Raw genomic sequence first — 26,606 nt, 5'->3', positions numbered from 1 at the left:
TCGATGACTTATTTTAAAGGCTTCACACTAGCACAAAATATGTCACTGTTTAATATTTCTTGACGACTTTTCTATACCAAAGATCTGTTGCCAATCTTAGTACTTATAGGTAACTATGCAGGGTGTTATGTCTTATAAGGATTGTAGTTATTTCCATAATTTGACTTGTGTCGTGAATTTTGTCTGGTTAATTCTGCACTCCAAAAATTTCAGAAAAAAACAAAAACAAAATTGTTAGTGCTTTTGAACTTAGTTGAATGACAAAAACTGTAGCCTATAATTCCCCGTCTCCCTTGGTTGATAATATAATATCTGTAGTATACATCATACTTGTAAAAAAACAACTTGCCTTCGAAATGGAAAGTAGTTAGTACTGTACCAAAGAAAAAGTGAAAGTGATACAAGTAGAAAATGTATGAAAGAAAGCTGACATGTGTCGTGAACGTGGTCTGGTTAATTCTATGTTGTGACATCAAAAATTGTATTAATCCCAATCTCCTTTTTCGAAGAGCATAATACCTTTGCTGTAAAGGTCGGTTACACCAACGCTCGTTTATAACAACTCATTTTTTGAGGTTCCTTGTATGATGTTATAACCAAGTTGTACTGTATTTCTGTTTTGCAGTGATTGAAGTATCATGTGGAGAATATGGCGACAACATTCGGAAACTGGTGACTGCTATTCAAAACGGAAAGAATGACATCCGTACTGGAAAACCTTTCCCTGCACTACCGCCTGCAGAAGTACTCAATAATGTCAGCTTGAAGCAGCAGAATGGTGTCCATGAGGCTGGAGATGCTGATGGTCTGAAGAACAGCGACAATGCTGCTGGAAATGTGAACCTGTTCCAGCCATACGCAACCAAAGAAGTAGTCAAGGGTGAACAAAGTAAGTAAAAGACTGTTACAGTGAGATGATTTGCTTGCATCTAGTAAAATACGAGCAGAGCTAGTTACTAGAGTCGACGGCAGTTCGGAAGGCGGTCGGCTGCTATATGCGCCATAGCATTTCTGGCATGTGACGTCACAAGCTTGTATTGTAGAACCAATCGGAATCAGTCAGTAACAAACGCTTACCAAGTTCGTTTGTTCACGTGTGAGTGTTTCAATACATTGAATAAGTAAAACTAACATAATGCTATGTGTGTAATGTAAATAAATGGAATGAGAGAGTGTAAAAAGACGAGTACTGCTCAGGCAGATGCGGGAAATAGTGTTTAAGTGTGTAATTATTTTAAAAACGTTGGCGAGCAGAACGCTGCCGGCCATCATGGTGCTGTTGTTGTTGTTTTCTAATGCCAGGCGTTTGACAATAAAGTCATTTGACCTCTTGCACTCCAATATTTTTCAAAGATATTATCATGGCCAGCCACTGAAGCACAGATTTTGAGGTGTTCCGAATCCATTTCTTGGTTTGAGTTGCACAATGGGCAGTTAGGGGACTGATATATTCCAATTCTATGCAGGTGTTTAGCCAAACAATCATGGCCTGTTGCCAATCTAAATGCAGCTACAGACGATTTTCGTGGTAAATCGGGAATTAACTGTGGATTTTGATGCAGAGAGTTCCATTTTTTCCCTTGGGATTGTGTTATCAAATTTTGTTTGTTGAAGTCTAAGTATTAATAAATCTTTTCACAGAGTAACACGTAGATTTAGTAACAGGTCTGTAAGTAGCAGTGCTGCCCTTCTTTGCTAAAGCATCCGCATTCTCGTTTCCCAGGATTCCGCAATGGGATGGTATCCATTGAAATACAATTCTTTTATTGAGTGATATTAATTGAGAGAGCATTTTAGTTATTTCTGCTGTTTGAGATGAAGGTGTGTGTTTAGAGACTATTGATAGAATAGCTGCTTTGGAGTCTGACAATATAACTGCATTCCTAAATTTATTGATGTGGCATAGAAGATTCCTGAGACATTCACTTATTGCAATGATTTCACCATCAAAACTTGTTGTTCCATATCCAAGTGATCTATAAAGTGAGAAGAGACAGCACGTAACAGCACGTAAATATGCCACTGGTCTTGCAAGAAAAATTTAAAACATTTTACTCAAAAATTGAGCGACACTTTTTATTTTGAAATATGCAAATTTTTTCAGAATATTTTTGTTAATAACTCAGGAACTAATTGACTCACAGAGATGAAACTTCACCACATCATTATCTATCACACCATGATTATGTGTACAAAAAGTCAAGGACGTAACTTGAAAAATATAGGAAATAGAAAGTTTACCCTTCACCACCCTTAAGCTACAAAATAAATAATTGTCGCAAAAATGCACAAATTAAAAATTATATTTGTGGAAATTATGAAAAGCTAGAGGAACATTCTAAATAATTGTAAAAAGTAAAGGTATCTCCGTAACATGCCATGAAGGCACTTAGGGGGCATGGAGGTACAGAAAGATAAAATGAATAAGACTTCTAGAAACAAAAAATTGGTGTAATTCGCTTTTTTTATTATTATTACTTTCAACCCATCTTATCATACTGTAGGTATGTGTAAATAAATCATAACCAAAATTTGTTGATGAAAATGCATTGCTGTACTGTAAATGTTGTTTCAGATGGAGCTGGAAATGCAGTGAGTCCAAACGTCGTTATTTCTGTGGATCTCACAGCATCGGAGAAGGCTCAAGATAATGTGACGACAGCCCTGCTAGACAATGGTTTCATTGCAAGTCCCCGGCGTTATCCAACATCCGAGCTCATGCAGTTTTGGATTGTTCTGAAGAGGACTCTGCTCTTCAGCAGAAGAGACTGGGTAAGAGAAGCTGTTAACTAATTTTCATTCTGAATTTAATGATTTTATTGCTAATTTTTATTGCTTTCGATATTGTGTGCCTACTTTTTAATTTATTTCTCTTTTGATTAAATATTATTTCATTTTTATATTTACGTAGTGATGCAATAACGAAATGTTATAGAATTCTGAAAAAATTAACATATTTTACCATATGAAAAATGCGTCAAAAATAAAATTGTATTTTTTTATTGGTACATGTAACATTAACAATATCATGTGATGCACACTTTTTTTTCTGTCCAAGGGCAGGTCTTTCACTGCAAACCCAGCATTCTCCAATCTTACCTTTTCTTCTTTCCACTTAGTCTCCATATTTGATCCATATACAGGGTGATTCACGAGGATTTACCGTCACTTACAGGGCTTATTTCCGAAGACAGTCTGAGCAAAAAATGTTATATAAACATGTGTCCTAATCTCAATATTTTCAGAGTTACACTAATTTGAAGTTATTGGTAAAATACCTTTTTGCTTTAGTTTTACAGGTAAAAAGATATTACAAATAGAGAATTAACTATTCAGAAGTGTAATTTCTTTAATTGGCTAGTATTCGAAACCTAAAAATGTGTTGTTCATTGCTTTGTACAGATTTTGTTTTTCAATTTTTAACTAAAAAATTACATTATTCTTACGCACTTATCGCAAAAATTGTTACAGATCATATGACTGTAGGAACTTGATCCTTTACAGTTTAATAATGCATACTAATGTAAAGTCTTCAAGAATTTACGAGAGTGGCGTAATTTGTAACAATTATTTGATAAATTCGTAAGAAAAATGTAATTTTCTAGTTAAAAATCGAAAAAAAAAATTCTGTACGAAGCTATTATGGAATTCACAACACATTTTTAGCTTCAGAATACTAGCTAATTAAAGAAATGATACTCCTGAATAGTTCATTCTTTATCTGTAATATTCTTTTATCCTTAAAATTAAAGAATAAAGATATTTTACAAACAACTTCAAACTAGTGTAACTCTGAAAATATTGAGATTAGGACAAATGTTTATATGGCATTTTTTGCTCAGAATGTGATCGGAAATAAGCTCCGTGACGGTAAATCCTCGTGAATCACCCTGTATATCTCAACGTCGTCTATCATCTGATATCTTACAGGACTTGAGGCTTTCCCGACATTGGATATGGAATAACTCTTCTCGAGTTCTCAGCAAGGTGAACTGGATTGTTGCTTCCAAACTTTCTGTGACTAGCTCTGCCATCTTCTTCAGGGATTAAAGTGCTGTGGAACCATGTCTAGCCAGTATGTAAGTGGTCAGTGGGGCTTCCCGCTTATATACTGGCTAGACATGGTCCCACAGCAGTTCAGTCACTGAAGAAGATGGCAGAGCTAGTCATCATAAACTTGGTAGCAACAATCCAACTCACCTAGCTGAGAATCCGAGGAAAGTTATTGCATCTTCTTCTCCCATTCACCATTCCTTCCAATGCTTTAATATAAATAATTATGCAGAATAGTTATGTCGTAAAATATTTTAGATAGTATAGCAGTATTAGAAAAGGTTTGAGATGAAGTGATAGAGACGTTTAGGAAACAATTGAAAATATTACTGTAGTACTTTTTTTTTTTTTTGCTTTGCTTTCATATTGTGAGTTTCATATATTCTGATAGTCTGATTGGTACAATCTTAGATCATACATACATATAAGACTGATAAATAACTAAGAATAAGTTCTGTATGAAGTTGTTAATGCATTACATCTCTTAGCAAGGCCAGCTCTGAACAGAGATTCAAAACAGTCATTAAAAAGTGGTTAAAACAAAAGATATTTTACTCATAAAAAATTTGTAAACTAATGAATCATTTTAAAAAATGATCAAATATCAGTATTTTCTTCTAACACAAAATAAAATATATATTCTTTATTAAGGAATGTAGGTGAAAGAGCATGATATTGTAAATATGAATTTCAGCAATAAAATAAAAGCGAGAAAACATGAAAAAGTTAACAAGTTTTTGAGTTATGAGGGAAACGCTTCATCACTGCACAGTGAACTACCACCATTTTGAATTTTGAAAATAAATAAATAAATACATAAGTAAGTATTTTTTTTTAAATCGTAAAAATATTTTTTTTCATATAGTAGAAGGACAGTGTTTTACACATGCCATTTTTCATTCTTGTACAAGATACAGGAATGGAGGAAAAAAATGTTGAATTTTTCCAAAAATTTTACTGCTGTAAGCTGTACCTAACCCCATAACGACTGAAAAAATATGAATATGTTAAAGATACTTTTCTTATAATGAGTTGTGTGATCAAGGTTTTACTCTCTAATCTACGGAGATTATTTTACATGGATTTTGTAGAAATAGTTACAAGGAAAATAAGGAAAGAATTCTATAACACTTGTCTTATTTGCAGACCTTAATGTACCTGCGACTGTTTGCCCATATCTTGGTCGGTCTTCTGATTGGTGCTCTGTATTATGACATTGGTAATGATGGCGCCAAAGTCTTGAGTAATTTGGGATTTTTGTTCTTCAACATGTTGTTCCTCATGTACACGTCCATGACAATAACAATTCTTTCATGTAAGTATTCGTTCATTTTATACCATTTTAAATATTCACGTGTCACTTTTATTTTAGCTACCCATTTCTAATTTTTGTTATGCTTTAGTTCCCTTTTTTATTTTCTTGAGAAATGTAAATATTATACTATCATGGACTGATGACTTGGTGCTCGTACAAGAATGCGAAGTTGATCTTCATTTTTATATCATATTTTAGAATTATAAAGGCTATATACTCGTATAATATAAAAAAATAATTGAAATATGCTAAAGGGTTCTTTCGATTAAATAGATTAAGAACTAGATATTATTAATTTGCGATTGGTAGCTTTATGAGATTTTCTCTCTTACATTTTTTAAACCTCAATTTATTCTGTGTATGTAGGTGTTAGAAGTTTGTCCCTTCTTCTAGCTGAGCTTTGGACTTTCTGAAACAGTTGCCATATGAAAATAATGTCACTGTTTTCATTATGCAGCTGTATGAGCTGGCTTTAAGATATAATCTTAAAAAAAAAATTGGTGAATTTTTTTATGCCTTTGGTATGATCATATCCTAAGCAATAAACTATATAAATATTATTAAAGTCCTGCGTGAATAAGATCACGCTCAAATCACTGTCTATATCAGAAATTAGAAGCCGTCAAGTGGTTCCTTTTTATATGCACACAAACATAATTTTGATTTCTTTTTCGTAATAATGAGTCAAGGAAAAGACTAGCTGAATTGACAATTGTTAGGTCTATTATTATTATTATTATTATTATTATTATTATTATTATTATTATTATTATTATTATTATTGTCATTATTGTTATTATTTACTTAATTACTTATTTATGACTTTTAAGGAACCCAGAGGTTCATTGCTGCCCTCACATAAGCCCACCATCAGTCCCTATCCTGAACAAGATTAATTCAGTCTCTACAATCATATCCCACCTCACTCAAATCCATTTTTATATTATCCTCCCATCTACGTCTCGGTCTCCTCAAAGGTATTTTTCCCTCTGGCCTCCCATCTAACACTCTATATGCATTTCTGGCTTCGCCCATATGTGCTATATGCCCTGCCCATCTCAAACGTCTGGATTTAATGTTCCTAATTATGTCAAGTGAAGTATAAAATGCATGCAGTTCTGTGTTGTGTAACTTTCTCCATTCTCCTATAACTTCATCCCTCTTAACCCCAAATATTTTCCTAAGCACCTTATTCTCAAACACCCTTAACCTCTGTTTCTCTCTCAAAGTGAGAGTCCAAGTTTAACAACCATTATTATTATTATTATTATTATTATTATTATTATTATTAAGGCCTACTATTATACTATCTTCTTCATTATGATTATTTTCATTATTTAGTACTATTACTGCTACTGCTACTAATCAATCACAAGCTATGCAAGATTGTTGCTGCTGACTTCACACAATGCTACACTATTTATATCTATTTGAATAGTAACTCTTCCAGTGAACATTTGACTGACACTAATACAATTACAAAACAAGAGTATGTTTATTTGAAAAAATATATTATTTTATGTGATGTAATTTCTCTAGTGGTATACTGCAACATCCTGTTAGTAATTCCTACACTTTTTTTATATAATTGTATAATGAACAAATACTCGTATATCATTATCAAATATTAAAAACAGCCAAGTCATGGGTTTTTTCTTTTTTTTCCAGTCCCGTTAGAAATGCCTGTTCTAGTAAAAGAAAACTTCAATCGTTGGTATTCGCTAAGATCATACTACCTTGCCATAACATTATCGGATATACCATTCCAAGTAAGTGAACAGTTACATTTATGTTCTAATTTTTTTCTTAATATCATTATACAGTGTGCCTCTTTTATTTCTTTACTATAAGCAGCACTTTCGTTGTCCATTGCTGTGCTACTGTTTTCTGTCATGTGGCCTGCAAGATAGTCGCAAAAGAGTCTCTTAGACAATCACCCCTCTTTTCCACTAATTGTTTTACATTAACAATAAATATAAAACACATTACTTTATTTAAAAGCTTTCTATATGAAGTGTTGTATTGTTTTGTGTTCCCTAGATCAAAACGAATTAAATCATCCTGTCCTCGTTGTCTTGTATACTTAAAGGCCTGGTCAAACAGAACATGAACCTGGCAGACAGTCTGCCACGACTCTGTATTACATTAGATTGCATCATTCTACTGGGTGTTCATTTCAAAGTGTGTCATGACGTCATTGTTGATGAGTCAGCGATTTGAAGCGAGTTTCAGCTTTTGTGTCAGAGAAGTTGCTTATTAATCAAGGCGTTCAATCTGAATTTGAGAAGTGTACGGTATAACTTGAACGTCTTAGCAACAGATGACGGTCTGTATAGTCTGTGTGCTTAACCTCTTTCGAACTGTGTTTTGTGCGGCCAAGTCGTACGCAGGGTATTTGTTATCATCGGTTGCATACAGGCAACATTCCACAATACAAATCAAATGCTCCGTGTCCATGTTAACCGTCGAAGTTAATGTCAACAAATACGTAAGTAATCGTCTTAACCCTCTCCCCATATCCCGACAGTAAGAGAAAACTCACCTCAGTACATGTTTCGAAACAGTTCACATTCCTGCCATTACCGGCGTTATGGTACGTATCAGTAAGTACTCTTCTGAATGAACGCCGTACTTGCTAGGCAACTTCTCTGGCAGATAAGTAATACACCTCTGCGGAAGTGTAAGAAGATTGAATTCTCTAGGTTCGACTAGCCACGTGACGGCATACAGCGAGCCATGACACACTTTGAACTGAACACCCAGTAGTCAAACAGCATGCGGACTAATGCTGCGGTCTAGTCTGGTTCGCGGCAAACTGATAGCAAGTTGTGTTTTTCCACAGAGTTCGCAGCGGACCTCTCGTAAAAAATAGCCGATGAAACGAAAAAATTAATTGAACTTCTGCGGGAATATGTCCGTTTATTTTTATTTTTACTGTGTACATTTCTTATTGAATTATCGGCTTCTGTTTTTATGTGATTCGTATTTGATTCTAATAACATTAATATGTATTCCACTATGTTTATTTTTATTTTATGAGGTAAATTTTATGTAACTACCGGTTTTGATCTCATTATGTACCTAAATTGTATCAGTATGTAATTACTTAATTCCGATCCAGTTTTATATTCAACTGTGTAAGCAAGTTTTAATCCTGGTTGAGTAAGAGAAGGCCTTACGGCCTTAACTCTGCCAGGTTAAATAAAGCCATTATTATTATTATTATTATTATTATTATTATTATTATTATTATTATTATTATTTTATATGATACGCAGCATCCAGACTATAAAAATGTGGCGGAAAAAAAAGTGAATCTTGGAAATCTACTTCATTACACAGTCTGTGAAATTCGCCTAATTTCTCTCTTTTTTATTTATTGCATGCATCCACTTCCTTTCCCGCTTTGATGAACGGCTTAAAGCGAACAGAAGAAGCAATTCTTCTTCATCTGAGGAACTGCTGGACATGTTAATTAATCCAAGCGAAAAGAAACGAAAGTAAAAGTACAATTGCAAACAAATTTAGAAAAATCGAGAAAATATGATGAGTACTGCACTTGGCAACAATTGTTTCCACACTGGTTCGTCTTGCACTGTCTGCCTTCTGTTTGACTACCCCAGTCCATGGCGGACTGCGGTCCTCCTGTCCGTACGGACAGTCCACTTTCTGTTTGACCGGGCCTTAACAGTCTCTCTCATTTTTCGAACACATGCATTTGAGGACGAGTAAGAACTCTGACGCCTGGAAAATTCTATGAAAACCTTCTTTGCATTTGAATGGAAGGATTAGTGAATACCTGAGAAATATAAATAAACATTCAATATTGCATAGTAAAGTCAGAAACTTACTTACTTACTGACTGGCTTTTAAGGAACCCGGAGGTTCATTGCCGCCCTCACATAAGCCCGCCATTGGTCCCTATCCTGAGCAAGATTAATCCATTCTCTATCATCACATCCCACCTCCCTCAAATCAATTTTAATATTATCTTCCCATCTACGTCTCGGCCTCCCTAAGGGTCTTTTTCCCTCCGGCCTCCCAACTAACACTCTATATGCATTTCTGGATTCGCCCATACGTGCTACATGCCCTGCCCATCTCAAACGTCTGGATTTAATGTTCCTAATTATGTCAGGTGAAGAATACAATGTGTGCAGTTCTGTGTTGTGTAACTTTCTCCATTCTCCTGTAACTTCATCCCTCTTAGCTCCAAATATTTTCCTAAGCACCTTATTCTCGAACACCCTTAACTTATGTTCCTCCCTCAAAGTGAGAGTCCAAGTTTCACAACCATAAAGAACAATCGGTAATATAACTGTTTTATAAATTCTAACTTTCAGATTTTTTGACAGCAGACTGGATGATAAAAGCTTCTCAACTGAATAATAACAGGAATTTCCCATATTTATTCTGTGTTTAATTTTCTCCCAAGTATCATTTATATTTGTTACTGTTGCTCCAAGATATTTGAACTTCTCCACCTCTTCAAAAGATAAATTTCCAATTTTTATATTTCCATTTCGTACAATATTCTCGTCACGTGACACAATCATATACTTTGTCTTTTCGGGATTTACTTCCAAACCTATCTCTTTACTTGCTTCCAGTAAAATTCCCGTGTTTTCCCTAATCGTTTGTGGATTTTCTCCTAACATTCGCATAGACAAGCAAGCAGCTGATGTAACCCGTTCAATTCCAAACCCTGTCTGTTATCCTGGGTAAAGTCAGAAACATCCCATTTAAAAGAAAATAACTTCTTGCTCATGCTAGACCCAGCAGGAAATTTTACTCCCTTTCATAGGAACCGAGTGAGTCCTTTTGTCATGTGTTAACATTCTCGTTGTCTGAGGCCTTGGTGTTAGCCTGTATACGGTAATTTAATCTTATAATCAACAAATTTGGATCAACTATTCATAAATAAATGTATATTAAACAAAACAGCATGAGGCACGTAAGGAAAACTCATTACACAGCTGTGGGCGTAAGTGCTACTTAGTTCTAAGGATATAAAAGAAGCACACTAAAAGAACCGTCCCTGGAGGACTTTCTAGCTCATATGTAACAGTGTTATAAAACTTAACTTTTAGGTATAATAATCAGTTATAACCTTAAAATGACTTCCATTTCTAAGCATTTAATCCTCATTTGCCTTTCTTTTACAGACGGTATTCTGCGTGATATATGTGACAATCGTATACTTCTTGACATCACAACCGTGTGAATTTTCGAGGTTTGCCATGTTCCTCGGGGCTTGCCTTCTGATATCGTTTGTTGCACAGAGTGTTGGATTGGTTGTGGGAGCAGCCATGAATGTCCAGGTAAGTTACAAGTGACTTGATACTTTCTTAGAAAATTGTGAAACGAAGTCTTGGCACATAAACTTTACTTTAAAATATTACATTGAACCCCCCAACTTTTAGGTTTTAATTGCTGCAAAAAATTCGAACCAAAATCTGACATGTAGTGCTGTTTTCATCTATCTGATTCAGTAGATCTGCTATCTTATGTTTTTGTGAAGTATTCTTCTTCTTCTTCTCCAGTAACTCGGTTTTATTCACGGAAGTATCATACATAAATGATAGTTACACTATGAAATGGTACTATTTTGGAAACTGGGAAGATTGAAAAGGAGGAATGATATAACTTGTATGTATTTCTGTCTTGTTTGCAGAATGGCGTATTTTTGGCTCCTGTGATGTCCGTACCATTCCTGTTGTTCTCTGGCTTCTTTGTAAGCTTTGATGCGATACCGATATACCTCCGTTGGATCACATATCTCAGTTACATCCGTTATGGTTTCGAAGGAACAGCTCTTGCCACCTACTCATTTGGTCGCGAGAAATTGAAATGTCATCAGGTACGTTATTAGGCTGGAATTATGATCATTGTTCATTTGCGTTGCGGTGAAGTTCGTTGAAGTTTGACAAATACAAACACTGTGAATTTGATTACACTTAACGTTAAAGTGGATGAATGCAAGATGGCGCTAATTCGACATTGCCAAGGTCTAGCTTCCACAAACGCAAAGGAACGTAAGTTGAATGCTTCCAATCACGAATCAGAAGTGCGGCAACGCGTTTAATTTATTTTCACCTCTTCTTTCGTTGTAGATGCGGCCATATTGCTACTGAAATATTAAATAAAATAATATTAATTAAAAATTACATGTATTTCCTCTATATGGCATAAAACACATTTTTGTCTAAAATTAAACATAATAGCAGCAAATATGAAAACATTCATAACACCTAATTCAACAGTTGTACTATGTACAGTAGTGGCAAAAAAAACCGGACTGACCCTTGTAGCTGATTTCAGAGCCTTGTTCACTCCAGAGCACAATAGACTGGTAACTAAGACTTTCTTGGTTCAAATCCTGCCTGGGAAGGAAACCTTTTTTGTTCCTTATTCAAATTTATTCCCAATATTTTTCGATTGCAGCGATATTTTACTACTTAATTAACTTTTTATTTCCAGAACATGAATTTTACCAGCAATCGAAAAGTATAAAAGGGATTTTACTATATAAATAATATATCCGTAATTCATACTAGTCCAGTTACTATGGTTTTTTCATCATCATTATTATTATTATTATTATTATTATTATTATTATTATTATTATTATATCATTATCGTAATTCTATATTATTCTGTCGTAACATATTTTCTGAAGAAGGTCAATATCAGGTCGAAACATGTTAACCAGGTACGATAGAATTTAACACGAGAAAGTCATGTAATACATATTCCGAAGTGAGATAGTTTTAAAAGTTGTGTAATCAAGATGTATAACATATTTTTGAATACCGGTGTTTTATGTTATCTCAAACAAAGTTGCCGTAAAATTTAATTTTTATCATAAACAGCTGACTGTTCGACGTGTGCATTTCGGTACTCATTATGGCCGGTAGAGTGTATAGTTGTCACGAACCTCGATCGTAACACACAACCTTGAACGTTTGGTGGAAGTTCAACGTACAGACGAAAGCAAGATAACGTAACGCAAGTGAACATTGATCATAATCCCAGCCTTACCACATTTAAACCCTCTCAAAAAACGTTTGCTGCAGGGTTAACTCTTTATTTAGTACTTAACTGGTTTTAAACCGTTAGGAATTCCCTACACTTCACAAAAATAGTCAGTGTCAAAACATTGAGAAATGTGGAATGGCAGGGGACTCCCTTTCAACTCGAGATAGATTTAGTGATTTTTATGTACACTAATGAATGAGTGTACTGAATCTCCAACAACTCAGAATGTTGCTAATAAATTAATAATGGTATTGTTCTCTCGGGGGGACATATTCTTCACTGTGTTATATCAAAATCCACTGTATTCGTACCACGCTATATCGGGCTTCTACTGTATTAAAAAATATATTCTTAGATTTTTGTAGAAACAGCCTTGCCACAGAGCCTTTTATTATGAGCCATGGCTGGGTTTTACTAACAATAAAAGCAACTTGAGTGATATTAAACACACACACACATACATTCTCTATCACTACCACAGCAAATGCTAGATTGTGTGTTTCTATTATCCATATAAGCCATGTTTACTCATATCTTCTCCTGACTTGATTTGATTTCTTGATAAGTCATGTTATAATGTGGCTTCCAGGTGTACTGTCACTTCAAGTCTCCTATGACGACCCTAGAGGAACTGGACATGGTGGACGCAGACTTCACTCTTGATATTGTTGCCTTAGTCATCATTTTCTTCGTGCTGAGAGTGTCTGCATTCCTATTTCTGCGCTGGAAGCTCCTCTCCACACGATGAGGTAAATATTTGTCACGTTACAAACCTACATTAATAGCATCTCTTTTAATGCTGGGGTGAAACAGGGAGATGGATTATCCACAACATTATTTAACCTGGCAATACATCAGGCAATCGAAAAAATAGACCAAAAGCCAAGCCAAATATGTGCATACGTAGATGATATTACCATTGTCACTAGGAACCTGGCAACCCTTAAACGATTAACTGCAGAACTTTCTAATGCAGCTCAACCAATGGGATTAATGATTAATCAAGAGAAAACTAAATATATGATAATGCCTACAGCCAAAACTAGAAACATTCCTCAAAACATATCAGTAGGAGATATGACGTTTGAAGCAGTTACTTACTTACTTACTGGCTTTTAAGGAACCCGGAGGTTCATTGCCGTCCTCACATAAGCCCGCCATTGGTCCCTATCCTGAGCAAGATTAATCCTGTCTCTATCATCATATCCCACCTCCCTCAAATCCATTTTAATATTATCTTCCCATCTACGTCTCGGCCTCCCTAAAGGTCTTTTTCCCTCCGGCCTCCCAACTAACACTCAATATGCATTTCTGGATTCGCCCATACGTGCTAATTGCCCTACCCATCTCAAACGTCTGCTTTGCTGTGGTCGTGCCAGAGAATCAGTCCCATTCCGAGGCTTATTTGAAGGATTCGTAACAAGCTGTTTTTTACGGTGATGGGTTGTTAGCCCTTCGCCCAACCCCCAAGCTGGAGGACCACACCTCATCGGCTGTCTGCGATTGCTTATTCAATATAGTCACAGCTACCCTCCATATCTGGAGGCCGTCTCCTCGATCTGCAACCTGAGGACGCGCCATGCCGTGGTGATAGGGACCCACAATACATGGTTTGAAGCAGTTAAACAATTTAAATACTTGGGCGCCATAATCGATTACAACTGCGATATGAGCGTAACTGTGAAGGACAGAATACTGGCAGGCAACAGAGCATACTTTGCGAATGTTAAATTGCTTAGTAGTCGGCTAATTACGAGAACAACCAAACTAAACATATACCACACTTTAGTTCGACCGGTAATAACATATGGATCTGAGGCATGGACACTAACTAAAGTAGAAGAAGATCTCCTACGATGTTTCGAGAGAAAAATATATGGACCAGTATATGAAAACAACGAATGGCGGATACGTTATAATGAAGAAATCGATAAACTGATTGGGGGACAAGATATTGTCAGATTTATAAAATCCCAGAGGTTGAGATGGCTGGGACATATACAGAGAATGGACGAAAACAGAATTCCCAAGAGAATACTACAAGGGAAGTCCACAACAGAAGAAGGAAAGGAAGACCTAAGAAGAGATGGCTGGATGGGGTCATCAGGGACCTAGAAATAATGGGAGTGAGGGGTTGGAGAAAGAAGACTGAAGATAGGACAGAATGGAGGACTGTTGTACGAGCAGCCAAAACCCACCCAGGCTTGTAGAGCCAGTTGATGATGATGACAAACCTACATTAAGCCTTCACACATGCACAGTCTTGTTTATGGATTTACTTCCACAGTCTTTTGTAACGCAAGACGAAACTTGTATGTGGCTATAACAATATCCGTCAGTTGTTTGGCATGAACAGAATGAAGCTCTGTCTGAAATTTTGCTGCATGTACATGCAAATTGCTGAGAAAGATGGAGTGTATAAGTGATAATTACTATTTGCATCTGGTCTTTTCAAAGGAGATGTCTGATTTAAGCAAATACCTTACTGTAATAATACCGGACAGCTAGCAGTTCTGCGTGCTAACAGTGCAGGTGCTGCTACCTAGGTGGCATGGTGTGCTGAAACCCATGAAGCAAGCTGTAATCTACTATAATGTAGATTGTTGTTGGGCTAGTAAAGAGTTTTATTAATTATAGTCGCGACACTCTTATTCCTGGCATGACTCCTGCTCTTTGCTGACGTCTTAGGAAGTGAAGGCTCTATAAAGTCTAGGTAGGTAGTATCGTTCGCCATTTTTGTTCTTTCGTTGCCGAGCTACCAGACGAGGGATCTATTTGCCACACCGTTAAACATTATCATGTCGTAGCTCCTATGATAATAAATCAAATGCACTGTAATTCAGCAAATAATTGAGCAGCAAATAACGTCCTCGTGTGCTTTCTGCGAACGCCAACGAAAGAGCCAAAATGGCGGGCGATTATATTAAGTATTTATCGAGCCTTAGGAAATGAATGACGTCTTCATTAGCGAATTACAAGATGCACACGTTTAAATGTAGCCGATCTGCAATGTGATTGGCTGCCGGAAATTAGAGCGACGGGACTATAGTGCTGTTTTAATATGTAAGGATGTATATGTGCTGTTTATAACTGCTACAAGTACAGCATTACATATTGCTTCAAATTGTACTTCCGATTTCTGAGGGATCATAAAACGTGAATCAACAATATTCTTTAGTAGGTCTAATGCCGTTGTCTCTGTGTTGATAGGACAATAAAAATTAGTTTTTTTTTATTTAGGCCTAATGAATGAATAGAAGTTAAAATGTATTGGAAATTTTAAGGTTATATCAAATTAAGTTTTATTGTTGTCCACATGCCTTTACTAATTATTACAAGCATCAGACTACTACCAATTTTATTTTTGCAGTTGTCAGAAATGCGCATATAAAACATTATTATAAATTCATTCTTAATGTCGGAATTAATTTTGTCTCACTAATGCAAAGAAAAAATATGTAACAATTAATTACGAAAAGTAATACGAAATTATACAGATCATGTTTAGTTTAAATTAGCTTTAAATGAAATGCTACAATTCAAAATCAAATTACTGGAATCAAAATACATGCATCTTACGTGTGAATTATAAATTAGCTTTGATGTTACATTAAATACTATTCAACATTTCTTAAGTGTCTCATATATTATTCCACATATTCATTTAGAATTGATTAGGAGGCTGATTATTAAACCTGGTTGGGACGGCTATCAATTATACTATTTACCTCACGTTTTAAACAATAGTCAGATTCCCGCTATGTTAATATTTGTATTTGTGGACGTAATACCACAACTCTCCGCTAGATGTCAGCTCTGCGACATTTCGCACTCACGTCAATGCTGCTAGTATACAGTTGTCCGGTATTATTGTAATAAGATATTTGATTTAAATTTAATTTCAAGGGAGTTCTTTTATTGAATTCATTAATCAAGACAGCCTGTATATTGTATATATAAAAATGTTTTTATCGTCCCAGGAGGGTTTCTACAAAGTTTGACAATCATTGTAATCATGGACAAATAGTACATTATGCAACGAGCCTATAATGATAGTAATTAAGAAAGCGAGTATGGATGTTTATGAAACGAGTGCAAGCGAGTTTCATAATTTTCATACGAGCTTCTTAATTACCATTATAGGCGAGTTTCATACGACTTTTTATGCTCGACCATATTTATAACTTGAAATTACCGGCATTCAGATGTATACATTTTATTTGTATCTGACAAGATCGGAAGTGACCTTGTTCTAGGTCGTGAATTGTGAGATGTGCGCAGACGCGAAAGTATTGATTTTTTCCGAGGAACAATAATGTCACTGACCTTGTGTAATCCCGTTAAACGTGGTATAACTTTGATTATTGAATTCGACATTGAAAAACGAGATGACAAATTGAATTTATTTGAATATTATTTACAATTAACGCTAATTATTATAGTAACAGAACATAACCTTCTGCGACAGTATTGGATTTCAGCCTCCGTGACTTTTCGCTAATTCTCTTTCGATTGCATATCCGAGAATAATCGATACTTGCGGTTTTATAAAACGGTACAAAGCTGACTTCTCATTGGCTAAACACATGTAAGCTGAGTTATCATTGGCTGAAGACCTGTACTTTAATGAGTAGGTGTACTTTAATGACATGCATTAAAGGACTGCTACCAGGTGTATAATTAGTACATTTCGGCATGGTCGAGCATAAACATATTTAAAATATAGGAAATATGCCAGGACTGATCAGATTTTTATATCCGTTTTCGTTGTATGGAGGTTCGACTGTATTTCATGTGCTTTATTATAACTTGACTTGTGGAACAGAATATGAACAAAATTATGCAATAGTTTAGGAGAAATTAATAATAATAATGATAATAATAATAATAATAATAATAATATTTATTTGTCAGAAACCAGTGTACAAGGCCTGGATATGACATCGTCAGGTTCGATAATATACACACGCACATATACACTCACACATGCACAAATAAATAAACTTAGCACAAATAAATATAGACAAATAAACAAATAATTATAAGCAAATAAACATACATAGGCAAATAAACAAACACTGACAAATAAACAAAACAAACACTGAGAGATAAACAGAGTATGCTGTACGTTAACACATTATATAAGGACAAAAGGTATAATTAAAATACAAAGAGACAAATTAAAATATAAAGAAAGGATTACATTTCTAAAATACAATATTTATATCACACTCCATGAATTCATTAACTGAATAGCAAGGTCTGTTCAGCAGCCATCTATGTATGCAGGACTTAAACCTATTTATTGGTAACTTTCTCGCCTCCAATGGTAACTTATTAAATATATTTATGCCATTTTTTGGCTGCAAAAGAGTATCTGTCGGATACAGAGGGGAGAGCCATTAATCCTTTCCATTGAAGGCTTTAAGGAACCAACTTGGACAAATACCCAATGTCCCATCCCTATCTTCCCGTGGTGCAGCTGTTAGTAAGCATAATTTTTCTTGCTGAACTAAAGGGAGGGGCTACTCATCAATTAGCACTGGTCAGCTTGATGAGTTAATGACTGAATTTGGTATAATTTTCCTCTATTCGATACCTAATTCCCTCTTTACCCTTTCCTATCCAGTCCTCTGACTGAACTCTTACTTTCTTCGACCCCGACGGCATTAGAGCATTCGAGGCCTAGGGGTTCATTTCCCTTTCCTTCCTCCTCTTTCTACTTTTCTGTTACTAGTGCTGACCTGCTATGGCACTAAAATCGTCCTCCAGTGGCTTAAGGAGGGAAAGCTGGTGATCAACAAGATCTCCCAGCTAGGTCCAGTGGACCCGTCGACCAACAGCAGGTGTGGTCCTCCAGACATTCTGGGGGTTGTGTGTGAATGAAGTAGCCACCAAAATGTTAAAATATGGTGTTCACTTAAATCGGCTACAACTTGCCATTTTCACTCCAATATGAAATGAGTACCATTAAGGTAAAATTATCCGGAGGTAAAATAGTCTCCCAATCAGATCTCCGGGCGGGGACTACTTTAATGGTACAGAATCATACTTAGACTTCAACAAACAAAATTTGATAACACAATCTCAAGGGAATAAATGGAACTCTCTGCATCATAATCCACAGTTAATTCCCGATTTACCACGAAAATCGTCTGTAGCTGCATTTAGATTGGCAACAGGCCATGATTGTTTGGCCAAACACCTGCATAGAATTGGAATATATCAGTCCCCTAACTGCCCATTGTGCAACTCAAACCAAGAAATGGATTCGGAACACCTCAAAATCTGTGCTTCAGTGCCTGGCCATGATAATATCTTTGAAAAATATTGGAGTGCAAGAGGTCAAATGACTTTATTGTCAAACGTCTGGCATTAGAAAACAACAACATATTTATGCCATTAAAAAAGCAGGTATTTGAGCTCACACTCAATCTGCACCTTGTGTAATCTAATTTATTTTTATTTCTAGTGTTAAAGAAATGTATATCTGATCTAGTCTGATAAAGATCTATGTTGGATCTAAGGAATATCAAGTACATCTGTACAGACAAGTGATAAGCTTAAAATCACTTCTTTGGAACAGTATTATGGACGAGAATATTTCTAAACTTATTTTTCTCGGTATCAGCAATATTTGTATATACTTTTTATAAATAATGATGTGTTGATTTCATTGCAGGTGTGTGCAGCCGTCAAATTAGTAGCCTAACCATGTCATTGTTCGGGTGTTGCTGCCTGGAGAGGTGGGGCGCATCACTCCGAAGTCTTGAGGTGGCAGTGACATGTTCCATCATAACGGTGTGATGGATAAGGACTCTTCCAGACTCAATTTAGCAGCTATGTTATTGTTCATGATCTTAGGGTGGGTTGGGAGAGAACCACTATTATAATATATATGCAACGATTTTTTTTTTCTTCAGTGGGAGATGGAAATTAATGTGATAAAGTTTTCTACAGAAATTAATCAATTTTTATACAGAACAATAGGAATGCCTATATATTTCATTGTAAAAAGGCAGAAATTTCATATACATAATAATTGTTAGAAATGAAATATTTTTACACGCCTAATACTTGTGCATTTATATATTCTGATGGATGGAACTTTTTAATATTGCGTTGCCATTCAATTTTGAACTGTCTTACAATGCAGAACAGGATCTCGTATGATAATTTTTTGTGCTCAAACTTTCTGGGAGATATTGAAATAAGGATTTAACATAATGCATAATAAGCGTAAAATATTTTTATGCAGTGCATGATTAAAAATAGTAATCTTGATTATTATTGATCTGTGTTGGCTTGTATTGTGTGCCCAAAACAATACATCTTAATCATAAAGATTAGCAACATTAAATACGTTAATAATTTTACTTGAAAAATGTTTAAAAAGAACCGTAATTAATTTAAAATTGATCTGTTCTTTGATGCGTACACTTCATTTGGTATTTAATGTTATTCATCTATCCCAGTGATCGTCAGCACACGCTGAAATGGGTAATGGGTAAGCAGTGCAATGTAATATGCCCCATCGTGCAGCAGGAAGAGGTAGAGAACATACCCGCCACTAGCCACGGATGCACCATAGTGCAGTCTCTTATCCGCGGGTAAGAGATGCTAGCCCAAGGGTGCAGCAGCGAATAGGGATTATAAAGAATGGACACTTCGCGTCGGTACCTTTGATGTAGCCGGACTGATTTCAATGACCTTCAAGCCAGCTAAAGCGTCAGATTCTGCTTTCTCCCTAGAGTTGGCGCTGACATCACACCAGCTAGCAGTCGACACAGCGGAAATATAACATAATTAATACATCTAGGTACATTATGTACTCAAATAAAATAAATTGGATCCATAAAATAATAAAGCAGTCATTAATTGTAATGTCTAGTCTTTAGAGTTCATTTATAATGACAGTTGAGACGTTGACCTCCGTCGAGCGGGGTGACTTTGTGCCATTCGCGCATTTCATAAAAAAACGTGAGGAAGTAGTCTTTAAAACCGTCACAAGGTTTTCAAAAACTACTAAACGTAAGGAAGTAGATTTTAAAACCTTGTCACGGTCTTAAAGAATACTTCCATACGTTTTTCGCGAATGGCACAAAGTCACCCTCATGGCACAAAGCCACCCCTCGCGACGGTATGTAATGATTTGATAGCACTGAAAATGGAAAAACAAAACTCTTATGAGAAGTAAAACCATATACCTATATTATATTATATTGTATGCAAATATTAAACGAATTTGATACATCATTTTACAGTATAATATATTATATTATTTTATAATATAATTTATTGTATCTGAAATATAAAAAATTATTATTACTACTAGTTTGCCACTGAGAAATAAAGAAAAGCTGTTAACTTGAATTTATTTGAAGCAAAGCATTGCTGGATTATGCAATAAGGTAGGCGATGTTTGGATCCAGTGTCTCAACTCTATTCTCAATTATTATCTTAGCGTATGCTCGATTACACTAACCTCTAGCGCTAGAAAGTGGAACTAAATGCCAGCGCACAGAGAAACAAAACACAGGAAAATTTGCTCAGTGTCCATTCTTTATAATTCCTATTCGCTGGGTGCACTGTGCTGATGATCGCTGATCTAGCCTGTGGGGCATGAATTACATTTAACATCTCATGAAAAGTTTTGAAATATTAATATTGTTAAATTCTAAATAAACATTTGTCTCTTGTGACCTGCTTGCTGGACAGTTTGGTCACTTCTTTTACAGACTTTTTTTTTTTGTTATGATCTGTGAATTTTTATCTATTTATATTGATTTGTGTAACCAATCTGTATAATTTTCATATCAAATACAATATGCAAATATTACTTGTTATGTCTGACAATTATCTTGATTAAACTGTTTCTATAAACAAGTTGAGTTCTTATTAAATTATCTTTCATTTTGTTTCTTTGTATATAAATATAAAGAGGGTCTGGAATTGAACGGGTTACATCAGCTGCTTGTCTATGCAGATGACGTGAATATGTTAGTAGAAAATCCACAAACGATTAGGGAAAACACGGGAATTTTACTGGAAGCAAGTAAAGAGATAGGTTTGGAAGTAAATCCCGAAAAGACAAAGTATATGATTATGACTCATGACGAGAATATTGTACGAAATGGAAATATAAAAATTGGAAATTTATCTTTTGAAGAGGTGGAGAAGTTCAAATATCTTGGAGCAACAGTAACAAATATAAATGATACTCGGGAGGAAATTAAACGCAGAATAACTATGGGAAATGCGTGTTATTATTCGGTTGAGAAGCTTTTATCATCCAGTCTGCTGTCGAAAAATCTGAAAGTTAGAATTTATAAAACAGTTATATTACCGGTTGTTCTTTATGGTTGTGAAACTTGGACTCTCACTTTGAGAGAGGAACATAGGTTAAGGGTGTTTCATAATAAGGTTCTTAGGAAAATATTTGGGGCTAAGAAGGATGAAGTTACAGGAGAATGGAGAAAGTTACACAACACATAACTGCATGCATTGTATTGTTCACCTGACATAATTAGGAACATTAAATCCAGACGTTTGAGATGGGCAGGGCATGTAGCACGTATGGGCGAATCCAGAAATGCATATAGAGTGTTAGTTGGGAGGCTGAAGGGAAAAAGACCTTTAGGGAGGCCGAGACGTAGATGGGAAGATAATATTAAAATGGATTTGAGGGAGGTGGGATATGATGATAGAGAATGGATTAATCTAGCTCAGGATAGGGATCGATGGCGGGCTTATGTAAGGGCGGCAATGAACCTCCGGGTTCCTTAAAAGCCAGTAAGTAAAAGTAAGCAAGTATATAAATATCCATAGCGTTCACTGATGAAAACGAAGCTTTCTGCGTGTTAGAATTTGCTAAATGTGAGTCGGTTGTGACAGTACCATTTTTTAGTACGAAATATCACCAAGAACCGCCTACAGTCGAAACAGTTCATGCAACAAGTTTAAAGAGACTGGCTTCCTATGTGAAGTGTTAAAATGTACGCATTTGCAGCACAGAAAATTCTGGAGTTATGGTGGAAGATGTCCGTGATTCCCCTAAAATGAGTGTGTTTTATGCTGTTTCTTTTTCAGAAGTTTCGGCCTATGGCCCATTTTTCTTTTTCCGGAGAAAACTATTGCTGGTCCAGAGTACCTGGACATACTTCAAGAGTTGTCAATTCCACAATTACTGGCAGATAGCCAGGACTTCATTTATCAGTAAGATGAGGCTCCATCTCATTTTCATCACGTTGTCCATCATTATCTCGATGCTGAAATTCCACGTCGTTGGATTGGACGTGCTTCTCGAGCTGACTCTCCTCTTCTTCCGTGGCCCTCAAAGTCACCTGACCTAACCCCATATGATTTTTTCTAATGAGGTTATGTCAGATCATGACGTGTTCGTCCCTCTTTTTGACGTGATTTGCACAGCTGCAAGAGAGAATCACGCAAGCAGTCGCTAGTATCAACCGTCAGATGTTGGGACGGGCGTGGCAGGAGCATGACTACAGGGTTGATGTCTGCCGCATCACCAACAGTGGACATACGGAAGATCTGTAAGGTATGTACGAAACTTGAAGAATTACTCTATCCACTGATATAAACATTTCCGCTATAAGTGTGTCATGGTTAATGTTATGTCGACCTCCAAAACTAGGTAAAGACTTTAGAATCGGCCTGTATATTTCTTAACTCACTACCAGATGAAATGATGTTGATTGGTTGAACGCTAATACTGCAATTTATCACAACAATCCATACTATTTTTATCGTCCTCTCTGTTGTATGTACAATAGTGACTATAAGTACGAATGTTATGAAGTGCAACAATATCAGTGTAAATAAAATCCCATTGTTGCACATAATCTACACCATGGTTACAAATTATTGGACGATTTTAGAAGACTATATTTTCACCAATATTGAACAAAAATACATGATCATACCATCATTTGAAAGAGGGAAGTTTGAAGTTTTATACACTCGATGCACTCATGTGAGCCCACGTGTAATATGGCAGACGTCCAGGCGGTGATCCCGTTCTTGCCAAATCCTCTCAAGCATGTCTTGTGATGTTCCTGATTGCTGTGTTAATACACCTTCTGAATTCGGCCAACGTCGCTGGAAGTGGAGGTATGTAAACATTGTCCTTGACAAAACCCAACAGAAAGAAATCACACTATAAAATCTGGTGAATGGCATGGCCATGTGCAGAACGTGTTGTCTGCACATGTTCCACGACCAATCCATACGACCTGGTAGGTGGTGATTTAGGAAAATTGGCTAATGCCACAACTCGTGAATGAGGAGGAACAGGGGTTCATTTTGCAACAAGACGGAGCCCCTCCTCATTGACATACGGAGGTCTGGAGGTAATTAAATCAACACCTATCAGGTCGATGGATTGATCGTGCAACGGATGCAAACAGCACCTTCTGCACATGGCCACTCCATTCACTGGATTTCACAGTGTGGGGTTTCGTCAAGGACATTGTTTACATATCTCCACTTCCAGCGAGAAGGTGGTGTATTATTGTTCTAAGTGAGCTGGATTTAGTTAGGCTACATCTCAAGCTATAAAGATGTAGCTCATTCACGGAATCACTGTTTTATCCACGTACATTGCGAGATGCATCTCAAAGTCGACTTGAATCTCCACTAGCTCAAAACTTCAATCTCGTTCATTGCATCTCACTTTTATTCACATCACCCAATGACCTAAACACAACTGTGAAGTACGTGCTAAGGAAAAATTATTGTGAACTAAATTGTTAAATAATAATTAGTCATACGATGAAAGAGTAATTGAACGGAGAAAAATTCTCTCCGGCACCGGGATTTGAATGTGCTGATGGGGTCATTCCATATCAAATCAACAAGGCGCTCAACCCGACCGACTCAGATTTCTTTCAAATTTTGAGGGTTTGTTTTACCTGCCGCGCTAACTAAAACTGCCGAGTTTCATATGTCCTGTGCTTTTCGTTTTCTGTCACTGGCGTTTCAAACATGAAGAAAAATCACATTTTTGTAAGCACGTCGCTTCAATTAAAATTATGTATCTCAACAACGTCTCCAGATAAATTTACAAAAATTGGGTGATACATTCTTAATATGTGATAGTTTTTATTGATTACATTGTTTTCTGCATGTATTCAATTACACTAAAAAAACATGGTGAAACAATTTTCGTATATTCATATTTAAAAATGCGGGGGTTCTATTTTAATGAAAAAAATATATAGTACGCCTCAATTAGTGATATAATGAACTGATAAGTTTCAACTTGGAATCATCATAGGTTACAAAGATAAAAATTATTATGTCACTGCAAGCGTAAGCTAACCGTATAAGTCGCGATAATTATGTCCCACACATTCGTTGTATTTAATTATATTTGATCATATTCTTGAATGTCGCTATGTAATATAACATTTAGTACATAATTCGAATTTTTTAAATTATTACCTGAAATAAATTATTGTCACATGGATTTTGTTAAACCTGAAGTTCTGTAAGAAATGTTACCTTTCATTGCTGAGATGAAATAGCCTGATCATCTTTCCAGACAGGATGATGCTTTGTTTCAGCTGCATTTTGAAACTGCTTAGCAAGTATAATACCCATCCTAAACAGCAGGACTGTATGAAACTTGTGTTCCAGGCACTGCGGTGGATTTTGCAAATCGAAGAGGAAGCTTTTTTTTCCTCTTCAATATAGCCTTTTTCAGTCACATAAACGGTATTAATGTTTGGGAGATGATCCCTTGTCCAGTCGTACAATTCCCTAGGTGTAGTTATTTGTTTATCGGATGGTCTCTGCAAACTAGCACAAGCCGCAAACCTTTTAAGTGTCCCTCCTACAACGTCGCATGCTCTTTTGCCATGCGATATGCAAAAATAATGCAATTATGTTGGAAATCCAAAATCTTCTTCATGTAATGTGAGGTTCAGGAAATGTTTTCCTATTTTTATACTGAGCAGAGAATCCATCGGAGAAATACATAATTTTTGTTGTGAATTACAGATATTTGTTTTAATGACTCCATTAGATATTTTTGAAACAGATGTACAGCTGTAGTGTCATATTTCGGGCAGTGTGAAATTATTACCAGATTTTTAATAGAGACTGTATCGGATGACGATTCGTTATGATATATTACGAAAGTATGAATAGTTGTCTGCACATTAGTCCTGTGGTATGACTGAATTTCATCTTGGATTACGAAATATTAGTTTTCAGCGAAGTCGCATAACACAACATGGCTGTAGAAATGATTTCATATCACGTAGAAACTTACTTTGTTCAAATGATATAAATGAGTGAGTCAGTAAATCACCAAGTTTCTCCAAGAGACAGTCGATAAATTTGTCTGTGGGTTTCATTATAGTCTCGAGCGTTGATCGGTCAGTCGTCATCCACTGCTTGTAGGTCACTTCACTGATTCACTGAAGTTTTACACGAAACATTTCTCTAAACCCTCTCTTATTTTGAATGTTTCAGGACATTCTGTACATTTCCTGAACTAGCAATTTATATGAGGAGGATTGCACACCATAGTAGGCAAGAAATGTTAAGTTGGAAAGTATAAAGAAAAATTTTCCTGAAATTGTTTCCGGCATAAGTTTTACATTCTAATAAGGACACAAACACAGACAGTATAGTCCACTAACTCCAGCTAGAATACAATTTATTTGGTCAGGGTTAGAATTTTTAAACACTGCATATAATTAATTTCTGCTCATGTGATTTACTCCCTGATTCTTTAATCACAACAAATATTTCTTACCAGGCATCATTCTCCTTATCTCGTCAGAACAACAGAATTCTTTAACTTTACCGGCAACAGCCGCGAGCAAGGGTTTTCCAGGTTTCGGATTTGGTGAACACAAAATTCCTTTTCCCTTTGCCAGGACATTGGCTTTCCGAATTATGTATTCGAAAGCTGAAAGAAACTCTTTTTTATATTATTTACGCTCCAGCTTTTAGGTAGTAGTGTTAAAATGGTGATTTTCTCACTTTTACCTGAATTTTGAAAAATTTCCTGCAACTGAGACAAAATTTCAGAATCAGAAAGGTCCTGGTTCCTCGGCATCTTTAATATCGAAGACTTTGTCTTTTACAATATTTTCAAATTTCTGTCTCTTATATTTCTCTTGTTGTAGTCTTTCTTGTTTAATAAGGAACACACCTTAGTCAAAAAGAC

The 26,606-nt window shown here is 35.8% G+C and overlaps 1 protein-coding gene across 2 annotated transcripts in view; it reads left to right on the top strand.

Moving 5' to 3' along the window:
- Positions 1-21,292, top strand: part of LOC138694987 (ATP-binding cassette sub-family G member 4-like) — a 173,418-nt gene extending 152,126 nt beyond the window's left edge. For both annotated transcript variants that reach the window (XM_069819232.1, XM_069819231.1), the window contains 8 exons: positions 626-889; positions 2,576-2,772; positions 5,200-5,368; positions 7,037-7,137; positions 10,534-10,689; positions 11,043-11,228; positions 12,996-13,155; positions 19,089-21,292. In XM_069819232.1, the coding sequence (XP_069675333.1) occupies positions 626-889; positions 2,576-2,772; positions 5,200-5,368; positions 7,037-7,137; positions 10,534-10,689; positions 11,043-11,228; positions 12,996-13,154 (1,232 nt within the window). In that variant the 3' untranslated portion in view covers position 13,155; positions 19,089-21,292. The remainder of the gene's footprint in view (positions 1-625; positions 890-2,575; positions 2,773-5,199; positions 5,369-7,036; positions 7,138-10,533; positions 10,690-11,042; positions 11,229-12,995; positions 13,156-19,088) is intronic.
- The last annotated feature ends 5,314 nt before the right edge of the window (positions 21,293-26,606 follow it).

Source organism: Periplaneta americana, chromosome 2, assembly GCF_040183065.1.
Source record: "Periplaneta americana isolate PAMFEO1 chromosome 2, P.americana_PAMFEO1_priV1, whole genome shotgun sequence".
NCBI lineage: Eukaryota > Metazoa > Arthropoda > Insecta > Blattodea > Blattidae > Periplaneta > Periplaneta americana.
The sequence above is the reverse complement of the archived record's forward strand: the minus strand, read 5'-3'. Positions and strand labels throughout refer to the sequence as shown.